Source organism: Oncorhynchus kisutch, linkage group LG13 (genome assembly GCF_002021735.2).
Source record: "Oncorhynchus kisutch isolate 150728-3 linkage group LG13, Okis_V2, whole genome shotgun sequence".
NCBI classification, from domain to species: domain Eukaryota; kingdom Metazoa; phylum Chordata; class Actinopteri; order Salmoniformes; family Salmonidae; genus Oncorhynchus; species Oncorhynchus kisutch.
The window spans coordinates 62,646,996-62,668,501 of record NC_034186.2 but is presented as its reverse complement, the minus strand read 5'-3'; the positions used below and the strand labels follow the sequence as shown (position 1 = coordinate 62,668,501).

Here is a 21,506-nt window from a genome sequence, read left to right as displayed (position 1 = left end):
TGGCCTAGCCAGTCTCCAGATCTCAACCCCATAGAAAATCTTTGGAGGGAGTTGAAAGTCTGTGTTGCCCAACAACAGCCCCAAAACATCACTGCTCTAGAGGAGATCTGCATGAAGGAATGGGCCAAAATACCAGCAACAGTGTGTGAAAACCTTGTGAAGACTTACAGAAAACGTTTGACCTCTGTCATTGCCAACAAAGGGTATATAACATTGAGATAAATTGAGATATTGAGATAAACTTTTGTTATTGACCAAATACTTATTTTCCACCATCATTTGCAAATAAATTCATAAAAAATCCTACAATGTGATTTTCTGGATTTCTTTTTCTCATTTTGTCTATCATAGTTGAAGTGTACCTATGATAAATTACAGGCCTCTCTCTCATCTGTTTAAGTGGGAGAACTTGCACAATTGGTGGCTGACTAAATACTTTTTTGTCCCACTGTGTATATATATATTCTACAGATATATACACACACACACACTGAGTGTAACAAACATTAGGAACACCTTCCTAATATTAAGTTGCAACTTGCACCTCCCCCTTTAACCCTCAGAACAGCCTCAATTCGTCAGGGCTTGAACTCTACAAGGTATGCTGGCCCATGTTGACTCCAATGCTTCCCACAGTTGTGTCAAGTTGGCTGGATGTCCTTTGGGTGGTGGACCATTCTTGATACACACATGAACTGTTGAGCGTGAAAACTCCAGCAGCGTTGCAGTTGACACAAAACGGTGCGCCTGGCACCTACTAACATTCCCTGTTCGAAGGCACTTCAATCTTTTGTCTTGCCCGTTCACCCTCTGAATGGCACACATACCCAATCCATGTCTCGAGGATTAAAAATCCTTCTTAAACCTGTCTCCTCCGCTTCATCTACACTGATTGAAGTGAATTTAACAAGTGCCATCAATAAGGGATCACAGCTTTTACCTAGATTCACCTAGTCAGTCTACGTCAAGGAAAGAGCTGGTGTTCTTAATGTTTTGTACGCTCTGTATATATAAACCTTTTTTGTTATTTTCTTCAGCGCTTTTCATATTAAATTTATTATTATTATTATGTTTCATCCATATCATTCTTGACATTGTCAATTCCCCCCTACGTCAGTCAAATAGCAACACAGCGATGCACACAGTTGGGGTGTAAGGTAGTTGTTAAATTGAGTTTTTATTACATCTTACACAGTGTTTCTGGTGCCCAGCATGGTGGGGCATGGCATTGTTTACAGTGCAAAAAAAGGTCCATGTAGCACATCAGAGACTGGCACCATCGTTGTACACAGGGCAGGTCAGGGGTCATGGGGGTTAGGCTACACAACTCTGAGATACGTGCTTGTCCATTCAGTCGTATCTCCATACAAGGCTAGCCTTCAGCAACTAACATGCACTGCAAAACAATATGTAGCTTAAAATTGTCTCACATCACGGAACTGTTCTTCCGCTATTTTCTTTATTTTTAATTTCCATGCACCACATTACAGAAACATATTAGTAACGTATTGCTTAGGCTACTGGAGGGATATAATTATAATAAGTTATTGTTACTACTAGTTTGACTACTTGGTGTAGAGATATGAATTAACAATACAGTAAACATTGTTGTCACTGGTCAGTAGGGGACACACCCTCTCTTTCAGCCAATGAGAGGTTGGAGTATGTAGTATAGAGAAGACAAAGTAGAGGGACTTTCAATGGTGGTATCAATCTCATTGTTACAAAAATCTGTACATTTACAAAGAGTATAGAAACAAAAGGTTTGAAAAGTATGTGACACCCTATGTCTCTGATAATGTGCCCTAGCTACACACACACTGTCACTGGCAAATTGACAGATTTCTTGAAAGAAAAGCAAAAACTGAAATAAAAATACCCTACGTTCTTGGAGTTTCAAGCTACAGTATCTTTAAACACTTCATGAGTGAGGGGAAGGGAGGCGGGTTGGAAGGGGATGGAGGGGGTGTGGTTAGGTGAAAAGAGGAGTGGTTTATAAGGGGGCAGGGGCTGAAATGTCCTCAGCACAGAGCACCAGTGCTAGCTCTGTCCTGTACAGCTTTCCCCCGTCTGATAGCGCCATAATGGCGGTCTTATATGTGGGGATTTTGTTGACTTCCAGCACCTGTCGGAGACAAGAAACAGATGCAGACATCCAACTTGTCATTTTCATCCCTTGACTTTTACAGATTTGACATTGACCCTACTTTTTCATTTCAAAATCCCCTGCGGCTATGAGATGGTCGCTGGGCCAAAGCTTAGCTCATAAAGATGACACAAAATATTTGCACAAGAAAAGAGGAGTAGGCTCTACACGCAGGTCACATATGGCATTGATATATTGACATCCAGAAAACTATTTTTAAAGTCAGCTGTCAGAGTGCGAAAGAGAGAGAGACAGAGAGACAGACCACAAAATTAGGTGGAAACTGAGCTGCACTTCCTAACCTCCTGCCCAATGTATGACCATATTAGAGACACATATTTCCCTCAGATTACACAGATCCACAAAGAATTCGAAAACAAACCCAATTTTGATAAACTCCCATATCTACTGGGTGAAATTCCACAGTGTGCCATCACAACAGCAAGATTTGTGACCTGTTGCCACAAGAAAAGGGCAACCAGTGACGAACAAACACCATTGTAAATACAACCCATATTTATGCTTATTTATTTTCCCTTGTGTACTTTAACCATTTGTACATTGTTACAACACTGTATATATACATAATATGACATTTGTCTTTATTGTTTTGAAACTTCTGTATGTGTAATGTTTACTGTTCATTTCTATTGTTTATTTCACTTTTGTATATTATCTACCTCACTTGCTTTGGCAATGTTAACACGTTTCCCATGCCAATAAAGCCCCTTGAATTGAATTGACAGAGAGAGAGATAGAGAGAGACAGAGACAGAGAGATTGGATATCTGTCCAGTTCTAAGCATGCTCTCATGAGTTTGTTTGAAGAGGTATTGTGATTGTCCTCAGGCCAATCATATCACCACAGGCAACAGACGAGGCCCTCTGTGATATTTGAAGTCTCAATGAAAAACTAAAATATTTGTTTGGACTGTTCAGACCTAGATTCAATCAGATCCAGCGTTAACCATTGAAAGCTGACACCCGCATAGCTGGTGTTTCAGAGGTGTGGGTTTATTACTAATTCAACTTGGCGCATCCAATGACAATGTCCGCGATAAGTATAACGCCGGGAGCCGCTAAATGATTTGACAGCTCCAACGCAGTTACACCTCAGACATCGCCTACATAAAAACAATGAGACTGGTATGCAGTTTTTGATTATCGCGGGTTAAGGCTGGAACTGATTAAATCTTGCCCTTAGTCTCCGCTCTTCTCCATCAATTAAAGATAATGGAAACCCACCTTCTTGTTCTTCTCACACAAATCTTTGAGGAGGGCATCCAGCTCATTCTCATCCATATAGCCGTTCTCATCCTGACAGACAGAAATAAGGACAGAGAGAGAGAGAGAGAGAGGGAGAAAGACAGAGAGAGACACACAAGAAACACAATGTCACACCATTTAGCCCGCCTTTGGGTTTGGTTTGGTATGCAGTGTCAACATGATACCACGCTGCATCTCACAAGACAGATCTCAGTAAACAAACAAAACAATAAGCCTAATGAACAGATGTGTATATTTGAATAGCCTGTTCATGGGCCCTTCTGATATTTGCTCATATTTTCTATTCATGAATTTGAACGGGTTGTTTTTGGTCATCTTTGTACTGGCTCGTGTTCCCTGAAAGCAATATTATAATATGATAACCACATCGCTGATACCTTTACAAGGATATCCCTATCCACTTTAGGGGAGTTCTCTGTGTGTCCAACTCCATTCAGAGCAAAATAAATACTGTACCATAGAGTCTAGCAATCAATCCTCTGTGTTGGCAACAAGAGCGCCATCATCAGGAACCATGTGGGACAGTAAGTGCCAACAAGTCACTTCTAACAATCTAAATCTTTAGACCAGGTTCTATGGTCGAAGACTAAAACAAATGGAAAAGCATGATCAGCCAGCCAGCCACTCAGATTAATTGTCCTGTAATGCTCTACAGGCAGACTAAAGAAGGTGTTGTCATTTGCTGCCCCAATTACTTGTCTGTCACATATCAGCAAGGCCCAGAACGCCTCCCTCCCTGCCTCCTTGTCTGTCTGCCTGTCTGCCCGCCTCCCTGTCTGTTTGCCTGTCAGCCTGCAACCCTGCCTGCCTGCAACCCTGCCTGCCTGTTTGCCTGCCTGCAACCCTGCCTGCCCGCCTGTGCAACATGAACCTGCCAGTCAATATGGATTACAGGCGCTGCCACGGGAGAGAAGGTATGGGCCGACCTGCTCCAGAGACAGTCATACATTAGAGAGAGGGAGAGGGTGGGGTAAATGGGGATGGGGAAGAGAGAGAGCGAGAGAGAGGAAGAGTGATGGTGGCAGGGGGGGACCATGCACTGTATCCATTGTGCATACAAATAAGGGCAATAGGAAGAGAAATTGGTAGATAGACAGAGAGAGAGAGAGCAAGAGCAAGAAAGAGAAGGAGAGATAGATAAAGAGGATAAGAGAGAAAGATTGAGGGAGTGCATCCCAGGAGAGCAGCAATTTCCTAGACTAGCACTTTCTGAAGCACTTTCTGTCCCTGTTCATACTGTGTCTTGAGAGGCATTGAAACATTCAAAAAGACGTAACAGAGAGTGATTCTTATTTTTTGGAAAATGGTGTATAATGACAATGTATTATTAGAACGTACCTGATCGTATAACTCAAAGATCTTGTTGAACTCTCTTCTCACCATCTTCACATTCTGTAACAGAAAGACAGGAGGGAGAGGGAGAGGAGACAATTGAGTCAAGGTCAATCTGATTTTCCGATTCCATCTCGGATTTACTCTGGGAATAACCACTAACCTGAAACTTGAGTAGAAAGTTCTCCTCGTCCGGTAGCAGCCTGTTGAAAAAAAACACACATTGTTCAGGTCATATACAGCACGATGTGTAGACAGATATATCATTCATATCACACAGGACAAAACTCCATAAGCAGACCTTGCCATTTCTGCCAAACACAACTTCCCATCGTGGTTTGAGTCAAATATTTTGAGCTGGAAGAGAAAAATAAATAAACGAATTAAAGCTCTACGAAACAGAAAATGAAGGACTATACTGTATGGAGCTATTTGTTGTAGCCATTTAGCTACACTGTTCTTAAAGTTGTTGCGGAGGCTAGCTGCATAAGTATAAACTATATTCTTACTGTGGTATGTGTATACTCATCTAACTTCTTTTCGTCATATGGTTTCTTAGCCTTCTGAAGCAGATCTTTCAAAAAGTTCTGGAAATGAAGCAAAAGCAGAAAGATCAGTTTGACAACAACGCCTGCTATAACAGACACATTTGAAATGCAATGCTGTCCAAAAAGTCAAAAAATATTGGCACCTTTGATAAAGATGATCAAAAAAGACTGTATAAAATAAATAATACAAATACAGAGCTACAGTGTCTTTATAAAGTATTCATACCCCTTGACTTATTCCACATTGTGTTGTGTTACAGCCTGAATTCAACATGGATTAAATGGAGAAAAATGTTCTCACCCTTCTAAACACAATACCCCATAATGACAAAGTGAAAACGTTTTTAGAAAGTTTAGCAAATGTATTAAAAATGCACAAATACCTAATTTACATAAGTATTCACAACCCTTTTCTATGACACTCTAAACTGAGCTCAGGTGCATCCAATTTCCTTTGATCGTCCTTGAGATGTCGCTACAACTTGATTGGAGTCTACCTGTGGCCAATTCAATTGTTTGGACATGATTTAGAAAGAACCACCCCTGTCTATATAAGGTCCTACAGTTGACAGTACATGTCAGAGCAGAAGCTATACCATGAAGTCCAAGGAACTGTCTGTAGAGCTCTGAGTTATACTTGTGATGAGGCATATATCTGGGGAAGGGTATAAAACAATTTCTAAAGTGTTCAAAGTTTCCAAGAGCACAGTGGTCTCCATCATTGGGAAATGTTAAAAAAATTATGGACCTACCCAAACTCTGCCTAGAGCCGGCCGCCCGACCAAACTGACCAACAGGGCAAGAAGGACCTTAGTCAGGGAGGTGACCAAGAACCCAATGGCTATTTGACAGAACTACAGAGTTCTTTGGCTGAGATGGGAGAACCTGCCAGAAGGACAACAGTCTCTACAACATTTCACCAATATGAGCTTCATGGTAGAGTGGCCAGACGTAAGCCATTCCTGAGAGAAATACACATGATGTCACGCTTGGAGTTTGCCAAAAGCCACATGAAAGACTCTGAGATCATTGAATCCCTTTGAAAATCTGCGGAAAGACTTGAAGATTGCTATTAGCCGTCCTTCCCCATCTAACTTAACATAGCTTGAGAAAATCTGCAAGGAAGAATGGGAGGAAATCCCCTGATCCAGATGTGCAAAGCTGATGCAGACATACCCAAGACGACTCAAAGCTGTCATCACCGCCAAAGATGCTTCTACAAAGTATTGACTCAGGGGTGTGAATATATATGTAAATGAGATATTTCTGTATTTTATTTTCAATAAATTTGTAAAAATGTCTAAACTTATTATAAATTTGTCATTATGCGGTGTTGTGTATGTAGATGGGTGAGGGAAAGAAATCTAAGTAATCAATTTTGAATTCAGGCTGTAACGCAACAAAATGTGGAAAACTCAAGGGGTATGAATACTTTCTGAAGGTACTGTATATTGTATGCTCAACAAAAAATGAAAAATGAAATTATTTTATACTAATACAGTTGCTTTTTTTCCACAAGAAGATAGAGGTCAAAATTATTGGCACCCCTGTTTTCAATACCTCACCTTGCAAGGATAATGGCACTGAGCCTTTTTCAAAAATGTTTTATGGATTGGAGAACACGTTGGAAAGCATCTTAGACCCTTTCTTCATACAGATCCATGATATCCTTCATCTATGCTTATGGACCTCTTCAATTCAAACCACAGGTTTTGAATGTGGTTCAAGTCTGGAGACTGAGATGGCCATTGCAAAATGTAAAAAAAATGTGTGGTCAACTAACCATTTCTTTGTGGATTTTGATGTGTGGTTGGGGTTATTGTCTTGCTGGAAGATCCAAGTTTCAGCCTCCTGGCAGACACAACCAAGTTTTTGGCTAAAATGTCCTGGTACTGGGTAAAGTTCATGGTGATATTGACCTTAACAAGGGCCCCAGGACCAGAGGAAGCAAAATAGCCCTATAACAAAAAACCATTAAGCGCTATGATGAAACTGGCTTTCATGAGGACAACCACAGGAAAGGAAGACCCAGCGTAATCTCTGCTGCAGAAGATTAGTTCATTAAGAGTTACCAGCCTCAGAAATGGGCAATTAACTGCACCTCAGATTGCAGCTCAAATGAATGCTTCACAGAGTTCAAGTAACAGACACATCTCAACATCAACTGTTCAGAGGAGACTGCGTGAATTAGGCCTTCATGATCGAATTGCTGCAAAGAAACCACTACTAAAGGACACCAATAAGAAGAAGAGACTTGCTTGGGCCAAGAAACACTAGCAATGAACATTAGACCGGTGGAAATCTGTCCTTGGTCTGATTTTTGGTTTCAACCGCCATGTCTTTGTGAGACGCGGAGTAGGTGAACGGATGATCTCCGCATGTGTGGTTCCCACCGTGAAGCATGGAGGAGGTGGGTGTGATGGTGTGGGGGTGCTTTGCAGGTGACACGGTTTGTGATTGATTTAGAATTCAAGGCACACTTAACCAGCATGGCTACCACAGCCATCCCATCTGGTTTGAGCTTAGTGGGACTATCATTTGTTTTTCAAAAGGACAATGACCCAAAACACACCCCCAGGCTGTGTAAGGGCTACTTGACCAAGGAGAGTGATGGAGTGCCGCATCAGATGACCTGGCCTCCAGAATCACCTGACCTCAACCCAATTGAGATGGTTTGGGATGAGTTGGACTGCAGAGTGACGGAAAAGCAGCCAACAAGTGCTCAGCATATGTGGGAACTCAAGACTGTTGGAAAAGCATTCCAGGTGACTACCTCATGAAGTTGGTTGCGAGAATGCCAATAGTGTGCAAAGCTGTCATCAAGGCAAAGGGTGGCTACTTTGAAGGATCTAATATAAAACATATTTTGATTTGTTTAACACTTTTTTGGTGACTACATGATTCCATATGTGTTATTTCATAGTTTTGATGTCTTCACTATTATTATACAATGTAGAAAATAGTAAAAATAAAGAAAAACCCTTGAATGGATAGGTGTGTCCAAACTTTTGACGGGTACTGTATATGAGTCAAACTTTGGTATTGGGGTTATTAAGAAAGACAAAACTCCCCCGAGATTCGTACAAAATGCTCAATTACCAAAATGATTTACAATAAAAAAGGGATTTCCAGATGAGCCTTGACCTCAGAGGCTCCCTGTGAGCCTATATCCCCTTAATGAAATAGAGGACAATGAGACAGTTCATCAAGATACAAATTGGGAGGCAAGTTACAGTCCAGCATTGCTCACCTTCAGCTCATCTGCTTCAATGTAGCCACTATGGTCTGCATCATAACACCGCCAAGCCTGGAATGAGACAATGAGTGAAATAGGGGTTTGTATCATCAATGAGGAGAGAATAGTTAAATCAGTTAAAAACGATGTTTATGTCATGAGCCACTTGAAAACATTTAAAATAGATAATATTGGTTAATAGAAAAATACCTGCATAAATTCCGCACAAGACTTCAACTGTTGCCGGAAAAATAACAAGAAGTTCTCCTCTGTGGGCAATATTTGTACTAGCTGTGACACAGAGAAAATAAGAAAATATATAAGAGATAACACTGTATTGTCCTGAAACATGCTTACATTGGTTCAACATCCCATTTATTTTTAACAGTTGATCAGTGGCAAAGAATGGCACCATGTGACAGTTTAGCCACCACCCACTGGGCACAGACGATATTTAAACGTCTAGTTTTGATTTACGTTTGGTTGAGAATTCAACGTGAAAACAACAAAAAATGTCACTATGTCATTGGATTTAGGTTAAAGTTGGGTGAAAAAAAGACTAAATTCCCTTATGTTGATTACTTGTTTCAAATCCAATCAGTTTTCCACATTGATTCAATGTCATCATTGTGACGTACTGCGGACAAGCCACCAGGGGGAGTCTTGTCGAGGCCTTGTGACAGATAGAGGGGCGGATTCCTCACCAGCCGTACGGGGCCCATAAAGCTTCCAGGAGGCCAGCACATGGGAGGGTTGATACCGGACAGGGCAAGTCTGAGAACGTGGTCAGACCAGGGTTGACATTTACGCAGTATCAGCATGGCCGAGTAGATAGCTCAGTTTGTTCAGGCACAACAAGCGCAACAGAGCATTCAGGAACGAATGCTGGAAGAACAGCGTCTACAGAATGTCCACCTGCTGAAGGACGTCAGGAAGCTGCGAGGACAAACGCAGACCAAATCGCATCCCAATCAGTTTTTAATTAAGCTAACAGAGGATGACGACCTCCCTCTGCACGTTTGAACGGACAGCACTCCGGGAAGGTTGGTCCAAGGCGAATTTGGCGAGTCTGCTGGCCCCTTTCCTGTCCGGAGATGCCCAAAAGGCGTATTATGAACTCAACACCGAACAGGTGGCTAACTACAACTGTCTCAAGAGGGAGGTCCTCAGCCGCTACGGGTACAGCCTGGCCCGTCGGGCCCAACTGGTCCACGACTGGAGGTTTGTGGCCGAAGCTTCCCCCACGAGCCCAGATGAGCGACCTACTGTGCATCACCAGAGCATGGCTCCTAACCGACATAGCCACCCTCCATGTAATCGACAAAGTTGTCATAAATCACTTCTTACGGGTGCTACCTCACATGATGAAGAGGGCGACAAACCTACGCGCCCAGACCTTGGAGAACATCTTGTGAGCTGTGGAGACACACCAGAATACAGAGGCCCTGCTGAAAGGGATGCAGGTCAAGTCCGGGAGCTGTCGGAGGGGAAAGAAGGATGACCCCACCACCGTACTCCCCAATCCGGCAGTCAGGTGCTAGAACCAACCTCGCCTGGTGAACAACCGGAGGAGGAGCCCATGCTTCCCCTCTTCAACTTCCAGTGGGAGGATCCGGACTTGAAAGCCTCCGCGGCCCGAGTGATAGCGGTGGATGGCCAGCTTGTTCTGGGGGTGAGTGACTGGCGATACCCCCATTTCCAAATCAAAAATAACCTGTTGTATCAGGTGTCCCATGAACAGGGGGTACTTCGAGAGGTGCTGTTGCTACCCCGCTGGTATGTCGGAACCGTTCTTCAGCTGGCCCACACCCATTTGTTGGGGGCGCACCTGGGAATTGAGAAGACCCGGAAACGCCTGGTTCCACTGGCCCGCGATGAGGTAGGCCGTGGAAGGCTATTGCCGCAGCTGCCCCGAGTGTCAAATCACTTCACCAAAAGCACACTTCTGGAACCCGCTGGTTCCACTACCGATCATTGGAGTGCCGTTTGAATGCATCGCCATGGATATAGTGGGCCCCCTGGTAAAAATGGCCCGAGGACACCGGTACATCCTGGTAATAGTATATTATGCCACCGTTGTCCCGAGGCCATTCCCCTACGGGAGGTGTGGGAAGCCTAGCCGACCCCCTTACGCAGTGTGGTGGAACACGTAGAGACGATGAGGGAGCAGATGACAGGCATATGGCCAGTGGTAAGGGAACATATGGCGAAGGCCCAGTGCACCCAAGCCAAGGTTTACAATCGGGGTACCCAGCCCCGAGAGTTCCATGTGGGTGAGAAGGTGCTAGTTTTAATCCCCAATGCAGAAAGTAAGTTCTTGGCAACAAGGCACGGTATGAGGTGACGGAGAAGCTGGGACCCGTAAATTACCGCGTACGGCAGCCAGGGAGATGGCAACACGAACAGATTTACCACGTGAACCTATTGAAGAGGTGACACGTGAGGACAGCCTTGGCTGTGTTGTGGTCGAAACTCAGGACGTCGACGGGACTAGTGGTGGTCTCGAGCAATGAGCACCTCGGGCCGGCCCAGAAGCAAGCACTCCGGGAGCTCATCGATCGGAACACGGATGTGTTTTCCGAGGGTGGACAAGCTCATTGACCATTTGGGAAAGGTCCAGTACATGGAGCCCAGCCCACGTTCCAGGGCCTGATGGACCAAGTCCTCCAACCCCACCAACAGTACGCAGTGGCCTGTTTGGATGACATCATCATCCACAGCCAAGGTTGAGAAGAGCAGCTGATGCGTCTCCAGGCGGTCCTGGATGTGCTCATTCAAGCGAATCACAAGAAATGCAAGCTGGGATCGATAAGGTGGAGTACCTGGGGTATTTGATCGGACATGTGAACGTCAAGCCCCAGAAGCACCCACTTCACCCTGATCACGGACCATGATCCCCTGGTCTGGATGGCCAGGGGAAAGGACACAAATGATTGAGTCACCAGTTGATTCTTGTGTGGCGTACTGCGGACAACCCACCAGGGGGAGACTCGTCGAGGCCTGGTGACAGTCGGAGTCTACATCACGCGGCGGTGGCTCCCTCTGCTGGACGTGCCAGGTATCAACGGGTCCTCCGGCCAGGACTAATTGGGGCTGATTGAGGCTGGTGAGCAATCAGACCCTGATTGAGGATGGTGAGTAATCAAGGGGCTGATTGCTCACCAGCAGTATGGGGCCCATGAAGCTTCCAGGAGGGCAGCACATGGGAGGGTTGGAGGTAGTGAGAGGTCGCTACCGGCTCGGTGTTCTACCCCAGAGGAGACAGCGTTCCCCGGAGCCCCGTAATCTGGAAGAGGTCTCCTGAAGGAGACTGGTTTCTTTACTTTTTCTTTGTTTTAAATAAACACCCTTGAAACTGAGGTATCACACTTGTGTCTGTCTGATCTGTGTGAACGTCTTGATCAAACCCTCTGGTCTGCCACATCATTTTTTTTTTTTTTTTTTAAATAACATGAAACAATATTGATTCTACCAGTTTTTGCCCAGTGAGCAAACCCAGCTGGCTGCTTAGAAATTCATTGTATATCGGGTTTGAGACCCAGCCTAAACTTTCAGACTACTCCTGCTAGACTATCCATCAGACAGCTGCAGTATAACCATTCCAGGGGCATTGAAACACCCCATGACAAAAATGTGTTTTCATACAGGACTCCTGTTCTTCCATCATGCTCCTGGAGAATCCAATCTAAACGGCAATCTGAATAACACAGGTGACTGTCTTTTAAAATGATATTTGAACACCTTTCATAGAGGGAGAAGCCCCATCTAAACCTGTCAGTGTTTCAAGATCCAGTGTCCCTGAAAGTCCCAAATTCTAGGTGGGTCTTAACCTACTGTGTGTGTATACTGCATCATGAGTTTATGTAGACTCTCACCTCAACAATTCCAATTTTGGCATCTGTATTTTTCTCATATTCCTGTACAAAAGCCTTCATTTGGTCTGTAAGCTCCTATGAGGGAGAAAATTAGTGTCAATTAATTGCAGTAGCTTTTGCCTTGAAGAATTACACACAAATCAACATATAAACATATAATTTGTTAACAACGAAACTAAATAGGTATTTGCACATCGTTATAACAAGTAATTATGTTTTATGCAGGGAAGCTTTTAGTTTGAAATACAAGCACTGATAACATGAGAGGGCTCAGTAAATCTGCTCAATTATCTGGGAAGGCTATTTAGTAGGCACCTGGTGCCGTGAAAGACCTTGTATACCTTGTGTCCTCACAAACACCATTTAACATGCTAAGTAGACGGCCATTATCCAATCTGAATTAGATTAGGAGCGAGTGTTGTAATCTTCACCCATCAGAGCACAATTCTAATAGAGTTTTGGCACTGGTCAGTCCATGTCACTGCACGCATACAGATGGCCATGCGATGCATTGATTATGCATGTACGGAGGGGCCCAACCAGCTCTCAAAGTCTCACGTCAGAATTAGACGTTGATCCATGTTTCTCAAATGGCAAATTTCGAGGTTGTTCCAAATGTAATGTGTAAAGTAAAGTGTTTAAGGTTAAGTTTAGGCATTAACTCTGAATTTTTATGGTTAGGGTTAAGTTCAGGCATTTATTCAAAATTCTTAAGGTTAGGCAGTAACTCTGAATGGTTAGGGTACGGGTTAAGGTTAGGCAGTAACTCTGAATGGTTAGGGTACGGGTTAAGGTTAGGCAGTAACTCTGAATGGTTAGGGTACGGGTTAAGGTTAGGCAGTAACTCTGAATGGTTAGGGTACGGGTTAAGGTTAGGCAGTAACTCTGAATGGTTAGGGTACGGGTTAAGGTTAGGCAGTAACTCTGAATGGTTAAGGTACGGGTTAAGGTTAGGCAGTAACTCTGAATGGTTAGGGTACGGGTTAAGGTTAGGCAGTAACTCTGAATGGTTAGGGTACGGGTTAAGGTTAGGCAGTAACTCTGAATGGTTAAGGTACGGGTTAAGGTTAGGCAGTAACTCTGAATGGTTAAGGTACGGGTTAAGGTTAGGCAGTAACTCTGAATGGTTAGGGTACGGGTTAAGGTTAGGCAGTAACTCTGAATGGTTAAGGTACGGGTTAAGGTTAGGCAGTAACTCTGAATGGTTAGGGTACGGGTTAAGGTTAGGCAGTAACTCTGAATGGTTAAGGTACGGGTTAAGGTTAGGCAGTAACTCTGAATGGTTAGGGTACGGGTTAAGGTTAGGCAGTAACTCTGAATGGTTAGGTTTTGGGATATGTTTAAAACAAAATATAAAAAACTACATTCTATCGCTAGATTAGAACTTGCAACCTTTCAAATCAGATGCTTACGCCCATCTGCCATTCCCGTTCACAACACCCTAGCAAAACCTCAACCTACTTGAAGGTAACAGCTCTCACTGTTGCCCCTAGAGGCTGGTTCCACGTCATCTCCCGACATCCTCAGACATTGATGGATGTCGAATACTGACTTGTATCACAGTTGACCTGGCTGCACAGCCAGCCAGCTACTGATGTAATGCCTGGTGTGGAGGGACAGAGATCTCCACTGACACGTTCAGTGTAATTGAATCGAGTTGACGAGGCACTGATACTGTCAGGTACTTTCATAGAAGCATACGAAGTGCCACAAGAGAATGCTAAAATAAGTTATAATAGAAGATGCTTAAAGGTCCAATGCAGCCATTTTATCTCAATAGCAAATGATTTGTGGATAACAATTAAGTAGCTTACTGTGATTGTTTTCCATCAAAATGTTCAAAAAGAAACAAAAGCAGCTTCTTAGCCATTTTCACAGTATTATTCCAACCTCATAGTGTGGGAATATATATAAAACATAGGAAAATCTAGTTTTTGACTACACACTGGGCCTTTAAAGGCAGCCATTTGAGATTGTCTATGTTGAGACTGGGAAGTGTTACATGTGACAATGTGATACTGTAGATATTGTATGATGTGTAACACAAAGGGTAGCACTTATCTGCTACATGGCCTTGCGGTAAGCCTGTTGAAGTGGGCTTTATTGCATGCGTAGTTAATTGCGTTCTTGTGTTGCATAGTTGTGTAAGGCTTTATGCTGCAAATTGAGCATTGCTGTAAAAGATGGACATGGCCTTTACTATGATCACTCACTCCCATTGTGTCGATGGTAAAAGTAAATGAGTTAGATAGATGTAAAAATATAGATGTAAAAAAAAAAAAACGAGATTCAATTTGATATCCAAGGATAAAATATCAATATATCTTACACCTCGACCACACCTATACCATCATTGCGCAAAATGGTACGCAGCATCATCTGGATATGTGTTCAACAAAAGTTTAACATTCACCTCCTACTACCATTTCTGTCAAGTCGTCTACGCATACAGTTTGACGCATACGTTCAACGTATGCACCACACAGAACACACTGCAAATGCCTCTACAACGCAATGCTGCAAGGCAAACTCAGCGTTCCATTGGAAATGAATGTACTTCTGCTGTACCAAAATGCAATGACGCTATCGGTGTGATTGAGGCGTTAGTACTATATGTTTTTATGAGAAAATCAGAAGTACCTTAGTACTGACTAATGTCTGTTTTATAGAGCCTTTCTATAGTAGGAATATAAACAGATAGATTTTTAGATTTGCATTTCATCTCCAATACACAATCAATAAAAGCAATCCATTCCTTCAAGAACAATGTGAACCATATCCTGAGATGCTATAAACAAGTATCTGTAAATCCCAGTACCACACCAGCGCTGACCAAATATGTTCCAAATATACGACCATTATCATTTCATAATTTTCCTTTCAGAGAAACTGGCACAAGAGGTTAACTCTAGAGAAGAAGACCACCTTGCATACTCACTGGAGAGAAAAGTGTACACGTAGAAAGTAGGCAATATTCTAACATTTGCCTTGTCTATCGTGGTAAAATGATTATGTTGTATGAAACGAAGATGTACTACGAGTGAACTCTTCTTCTAGTCTATGTGTGTGTCCAATGAGTAGGCGGCCATCTTTGGAAGCCATCTTTATTGCTGTATGACATAATCAAAATCATGTCAACTATCCAACGTCAAGTGACTCTGCAAATGTTAAAGTGCATGTTTCATTGAATTCCATGGAATTTCAAAGTAAGAGGACCCTGAGCCAATCAACACACTGCATGCGCTGTGCAGTCAAAACCAATCATTGATCTCTGTATTGATCTCTGTGATGATGATGCCCATGTGTAACGGATGTGAAACGGTTAGCTTAGTTAGCGGTGCGCGCAAAATAGCGTTTCAATCGGTGACGTCACTTGCTCTGAGACCTTGAAGTAGTGGTTCCCCTTGCTCTGCAAGGGCCTCGGCTTTTGTGGCGCGATGGGTAACGATGCTTCGAGGGTGACTGTTGTTGATGTGTGCAGAGGGTCCCTGGTTCGTGCCCGGGTATGGGCGAGGGGACGGTCTAAAGTTATACTGTTACACAAGCAAAATGTGGAAACCATCTTTGGCATCTCTCTGCATAAAGTGGTGTCAGATATGCTAATAACTCCAATCCTACTTCAAAATGCACTTCAATGGTGTTTTCTCACTGGCCATTGATTGGGCAGTTGTAAATGGGCACTTAATTTGATGGTAAATGCTGCGATTTCCCACTCCCCAACGTGCTCTCTCCCCATAGAGTAAATCAAAAGATGTTTTCAGTGTCTGGCAAATGTTGAACCATTACTCCTGTTTAAAGATCTGGGATTGAGTGCCAAATGGCTTGCTCTATAGAGGCTTGGCTAATTGCTTATACACAGAATGGGAAATAAGTGTTTAACCTTTCCCAAATGCAAAGTAGGAAAGTGCACTGCAGTGCTGTTTGTCACTGAGCAATAGGTGACTCAATCCAATTCAGCCCCAAAACGCTGAGTTGAGACTCAAATAAAAATACCAATGTCAAATAACAAGGTCAGAATGGAAAACAGAATTTTCCAAAACTGCTTTTTCCGCATCGGGGCTTACAGTTGAGCAAGATGGAAATGTGGGAAATACATCCATCAACCCATCAATCTGACGCAACAGGAATATGGGGTTGTTCCATGTCTTTCAGGCATGTACTTGACACCTCATAACTAGTCATAATGTATTAATCAATGACATTTGACCCTTCGCTAAGCCCCGCCCCAGAATTCTGGGCAACTAATCATAGCACTCCAATGGATAGCAACTGTCTCGAGTACTACACCTCAAGGAAGCTCATGTTTGAAACACATAAAAGCCAGTGAGGGCTGTGAGAAAACCTGAGTTCTTTAAACAAAATACATGTTTTAAATGGCTAGACAATGGAATAGTGCACCAGTGGCACTTCTGATTCCAGAGCCTGTTTAAGGAGTATTTTTAGAATCCAAAATTATACTTCTGTTACATTGTTTGGTAGTTCATCTGGTTAACTATTTCTCAGGCTCATTGACCATCAAACGTTGCTAATGCTAGCTAGCTTGCCACTAAATATAACTTTTTTTCTCGAAATGTATGTTAGCTAGCTAAGTTAGCCATGTTATTAATACAACTCCAATCTGCTGTCGACATCAGGATATGATTTGAGAGCACTAGTTAGCTCCAAAAGAGGTTAGTACGCTTTGACTGCATGCTGACAGTGAATTCAGAGCCATAGATTAATTGGCTAGCCAGACTATAAATATAATTTTACCAGGTTCCAGTGAAGCAATTGTAATGACAATCCACTACAACATACCAGAGAATTTCTTGATTAGCAAGGGGTATAATTTCATTGTGTATGAAAAACACAGTTTGAGATCATTGTGAGGGGATTTCGCCAGTGGTTAGAAGGGGGATTTGTGCTTCCAGGGAAAATGTTGTCCGTGGTTACAACAGTAACCAAGGGGGGTGGGGCTTAGCGAAGGGTCAATTAAGAACAACCAGTTTCACAATATCATGACAGTACATTAAAATGGAAGCTCAGTGAAGCGTTACATGAAATGCACCACACACACACACACACACACACACATACACACACACACACACACACACACACGCACACAAAATGTTTTAACTTGAACGCTTTCAACTGTGGCTCCACCAGTAGCCTAATCAACCACCCATTGGTTTCACAATGTCAATATGTCTGGCCTACTGTATGACCTATCTGATGAAGGTAATTGGAATGAGAGTCACACCAAACGCATTTAAATACTAGATACAGTTCAGTTTGAGAAGACAATTAGATATCAGTCCCACTGCCAATACATTCATGTTTTAAGTTTAAAACATTTAAAATAATTCAGTTTACTTACAAGTCCTGCCTGTTTTCGAGCTTGCTGAAGTTCTTTTATAAAACTCTGCAACTCCTTCCCTTCAATATATCCATTACCTGCAAGAAGTAAGCACCAAATCAATCAAAGACATGCGTAAAGTAGCATTAAGTTTAAGTTTAAGAACATTACGCACAGGATCAAATCCATCATTTGCCGTTTCATGACAGCTGTATGACTGAACTTCCATTTTAGTGCCTAAACCTATCACCATATTATAATAATATTTTCCAGTCATTTAGAGTTTTGTAAATATTGAAAATGTCGCTATAAAATGTCAATGGATAAAGTTGAGAGAACAAATATCAGTCTTGACAGCTAAATCGAGTTTTTCATTCAATATACTATAGGCTACTACATATTTTCGAAAACCCGCTAAAAAGCGTAAATGTCCATGAGGGTCTTTGGTGCAAAACTTCCCAAAAATCGTTTTACTTCAGTGCCATCTCCATGAATAATCCACAATCTTAAAGAATAAATTACCATCGTTATCATAATGGTGAAAAATATCCAGGAACTGTGATGCAGAGATCTCTACTCCTTGCAGGTAAGCGTTTGCCATGTCGCGGGTTAGGTTTGGGGACCGGAGCGCGTACCAGATAGCTGCACTGGCCGAGGATATGCTATGAATGAGACGCTTTGATTAGTCGGTGCCCGGTATTTAAAGGGAGCACTATCACGCTAATCTTTCACTGTCGCCCCCCCCTTCCCCGACGTTGGGAAACTAGCCAAACGCGCAAGTCACCTCCTCTCCTCCCGCCGCAGGAATAGCGCGAGCTCAGCAGCACGTTGACGCGCGCCAGGGGGCACGGAGATGTGAGATCCATTTAAATGAGCACCCGCTTTTCGTGCTTTTCATTTCCCCCTCCAGATATACGCTCTATCACACAAAAGTGTAAAAGTTGTTCAACCAAAAAATAGCTCAACCGCCCTCTTCTTTATTCTGGCATTTAAGGGCCATCCAAGTGCTCTTTATGAAATAAAACTCATAAATGGATTATGGAGTAGCAAAAGACTTATGCAAAGTTACATAATCTTCAAAAAAGAAGGAAAGAACAGAAAGGATATTTTGAAATGTGAATTGCTGGCTGGACCCTCCATGATAGTTGGGCTGACTCAACTCCTTATCTAACTATGGAGATTTAGGATTCTGTTTCTTACTTTTACATTTCTCTTACACCATTGGCTGTTGTATTGGGTGGTGCCACTCATTAGAGAAGACTGGTGACTGCTGCCTCATAATGTGTGTTTACAGGGAAATGGGACACACATAGTCCACACAATCAATAACAATTCAGTGCACGAGGTGGCTTTGGGAGATGGGGAAATGGAATAGAATAAAGTGAAGATATTACCTTCAATAACCGATATTGTGAGTGACAAGAGAAAAAATTGAACTTCGATATGGATGGCAGTGACCAATGAATGCTATGGAGAGTCAATGTACCCCTGCATATACATGCAGCACAGGTCTAAGACTTGTATGGCTTCAAACAACATTGTATCACACAGTTACTTCTATATGAACGTATTATGAAGAGGGTTATGCCTCTTTTTCGGGTTGTTGTACACTATAGTACAGTGCCTTCAGAAAGTATTCCTATCCTTTGACTTATTCCACATTGTGTTACAGCCTGAATTCAAAATGTAACATTTTTCTCACCCCTCTACACAAAATACCCCACAAAGTGAAAACATGTTTTTTTTAATTGTTGCAATTTATATTGAAAATGAATTACAGAAATATCTAATTTACGTAAGTATTCACATCCCTGAGTCAATGCTTTGCAGAAGTGCCTTTGGAAGCGATTACAACTGTGAGTCTTTCTGGGCAAGACTCTAAGAGCTTTCCACACCTGGATTTTGCCCATTATTCTTTTCAAAATTCTTCAAGCTCTGTCAAATTGGTTGTTGATCATTGCTAGACAACCATTTTCACATCTTGCCATAGATTTTCAAGTAGATTTAAGTCAAAACTATAACTCGGCCGCTCAGGAACATTCACTGTCTTCTTGGTAAGCAACTCCCGTGTAGATTTGGCCTTGTGTTTCATGTTATTGTCTTGCTGAAAGGTGAATTCATCTCCCAGTGTCTGGTGGAAAGCAGACTGAACCAGGTTTTCCTCTAGGATTTTGCCTGTATTTACATCCAATTCGATGCCTTTGTTATCCTGAAAACTCCCCAGTCGTTAACGATTAAAAGCATACCCATAACACGATGCAGCTACCACTATGCTTGAAAATATGGAGAGTGGTACTCAGTAATGAGTTATATTGGATTTGCTCCAAACATAACACTTTGTATTCAGGACAAAAAAGTGAATTTCTTTGCCACATTTTCTGCAGTATTACTTTAGTAAACAGGATGCATGTATTGGAATATTTTTATTCTGTACAGTCTTCCTTCTTTTCCCTCTGTCAGTTAGGTTAGTATTGTGGAGTAACTACAGTGTTTTAGTTTTTTTCCATCCTCAGTGTTTTCTTAGCACAGCCATTAAACTGTAACTGTTTTAAAATCACCATTGGCCTCATGGTGAAATCCCTGAGCGGTTTAGTCCTCTCCGGCAACTGAGTTAGGAAGTACGCCTGTATATTTGTAGTGACTGGGTATGTTGATACACCATCCCAAGTCTAATTAATAACTTCACCATGCTGAAATTCAATGTCTGTTCTTTAAAAAAAAAATATTAGATCAAAATGTATTGTTATTGTCACATATACAAATTTAGCAGATGTTATTGCGGGTGTAGCAAAATGCTTGTGTTCCATCAATAGGTGCCCGTCTTTGCGAGGCATTGGAAAACCTCACAGGTCTTTGTGGTTGAATCTGTGTTTGAAATTCACTGCTTGACTGAGGAACCTTACAGATAATTGTATGTGTGGGGTACAGAGATGAGGTAGTCATTAAATAATCATGTTAAACACTATTATTGCACACAGAGTGAGTGCATGTAACTTATTATGTGACTTGTTAAGCACATTTTTACTCCCGAACTGATTTAGGCTTGCCATAACAAAGGGGTTGAATACTTATTGACTCAACAAATTTCAGCTTTTCATTTTTAATTAATTTGTTAAAATGTTTTAAAAAACGAGTTCCACTTTGACATAATGGGGTATTGTGTTCAGGTCAATAACAAAAAAATCTAATTTCAATATATTTTTTAATTCAGGCTGTAACAGAACTAAATGTGGAAGAAGTCAAGGGGTACAGTATGAATACTTTCTGCCAGTTACTTCAAAGTCCTTTCTGCAAATGAGAAAAACAAATAAAAGTTGTTACGATGATGATGATGATGATGCTTATCATCATTGACATGATTCAGCTTGTTCCTGTTCCCGGGGCCTCCTCTCATCCACTCTCATCACACTGTCTCTTCCCTTTCCCATCAGTCACTGAGACAGGATATGCCATTGCCATTCATCATTATAAACTGGGTGGTTCGAGCCCTGAATGCTGATTGGCTGAAAGCCGCGGTATATCAGACCGTATATCATGGATATGACAAAACATTTATTTCACTGCTCTAATTACATTGGTAACCAGTTTATAATAGCGATATGGCACCTCGGGGGTTTGTGATATATGGCCGCGATGCGTCGTGCCTAAGAACAGCCCTTAGCCGTGGTGTATTGGCCATATACCACACCTCCTCGGGCCTTATTGCTTAATTATAACTCCTCTTGTCCATGTGCCTTAACACAGCC

At 42.3% G+C, this 21,506-nt stretch overlaps 1 protein-coding gene across 1 annotated transcript; it reads right to left on the bottom strand.

The window, feature by feature from the left end:
- Positions 1-1,148: 1,148 nt before the first annotated feature.
- calb1 (calbindin 1) lies at positions 1,149-18,574 on the bottom strand. Its single transcript, XM_020497458.2, has 11 exons — positions 18,283-18,574; positions 17,782-17,858; positions 12,423-12,497; positions 8,758-8,838; positions 8,563-8,619; positions 5,274-5,351; positions 5,066-5,121; positions 4,928-4,967; positions 4,771-4,824; positions 3,391-3,462; positions 1,149-2,125 (listed from the first exon to the last, which is right to left on the bottom strand). The coding sequence occupies exons 1-11, from the start codon at positions 18,359-18,361 to the stop codon at positions 1,994-1,996; spliced, it is 801 nt and encodes a 266-aa protein (XP_020353047.1). The 5' UTR covers positions 18,362-18,574; the 3' UTR covers positions 1,149-1,993.
- Positions 18,575-21,506: the final 2,932 nt, after the last annotated feature.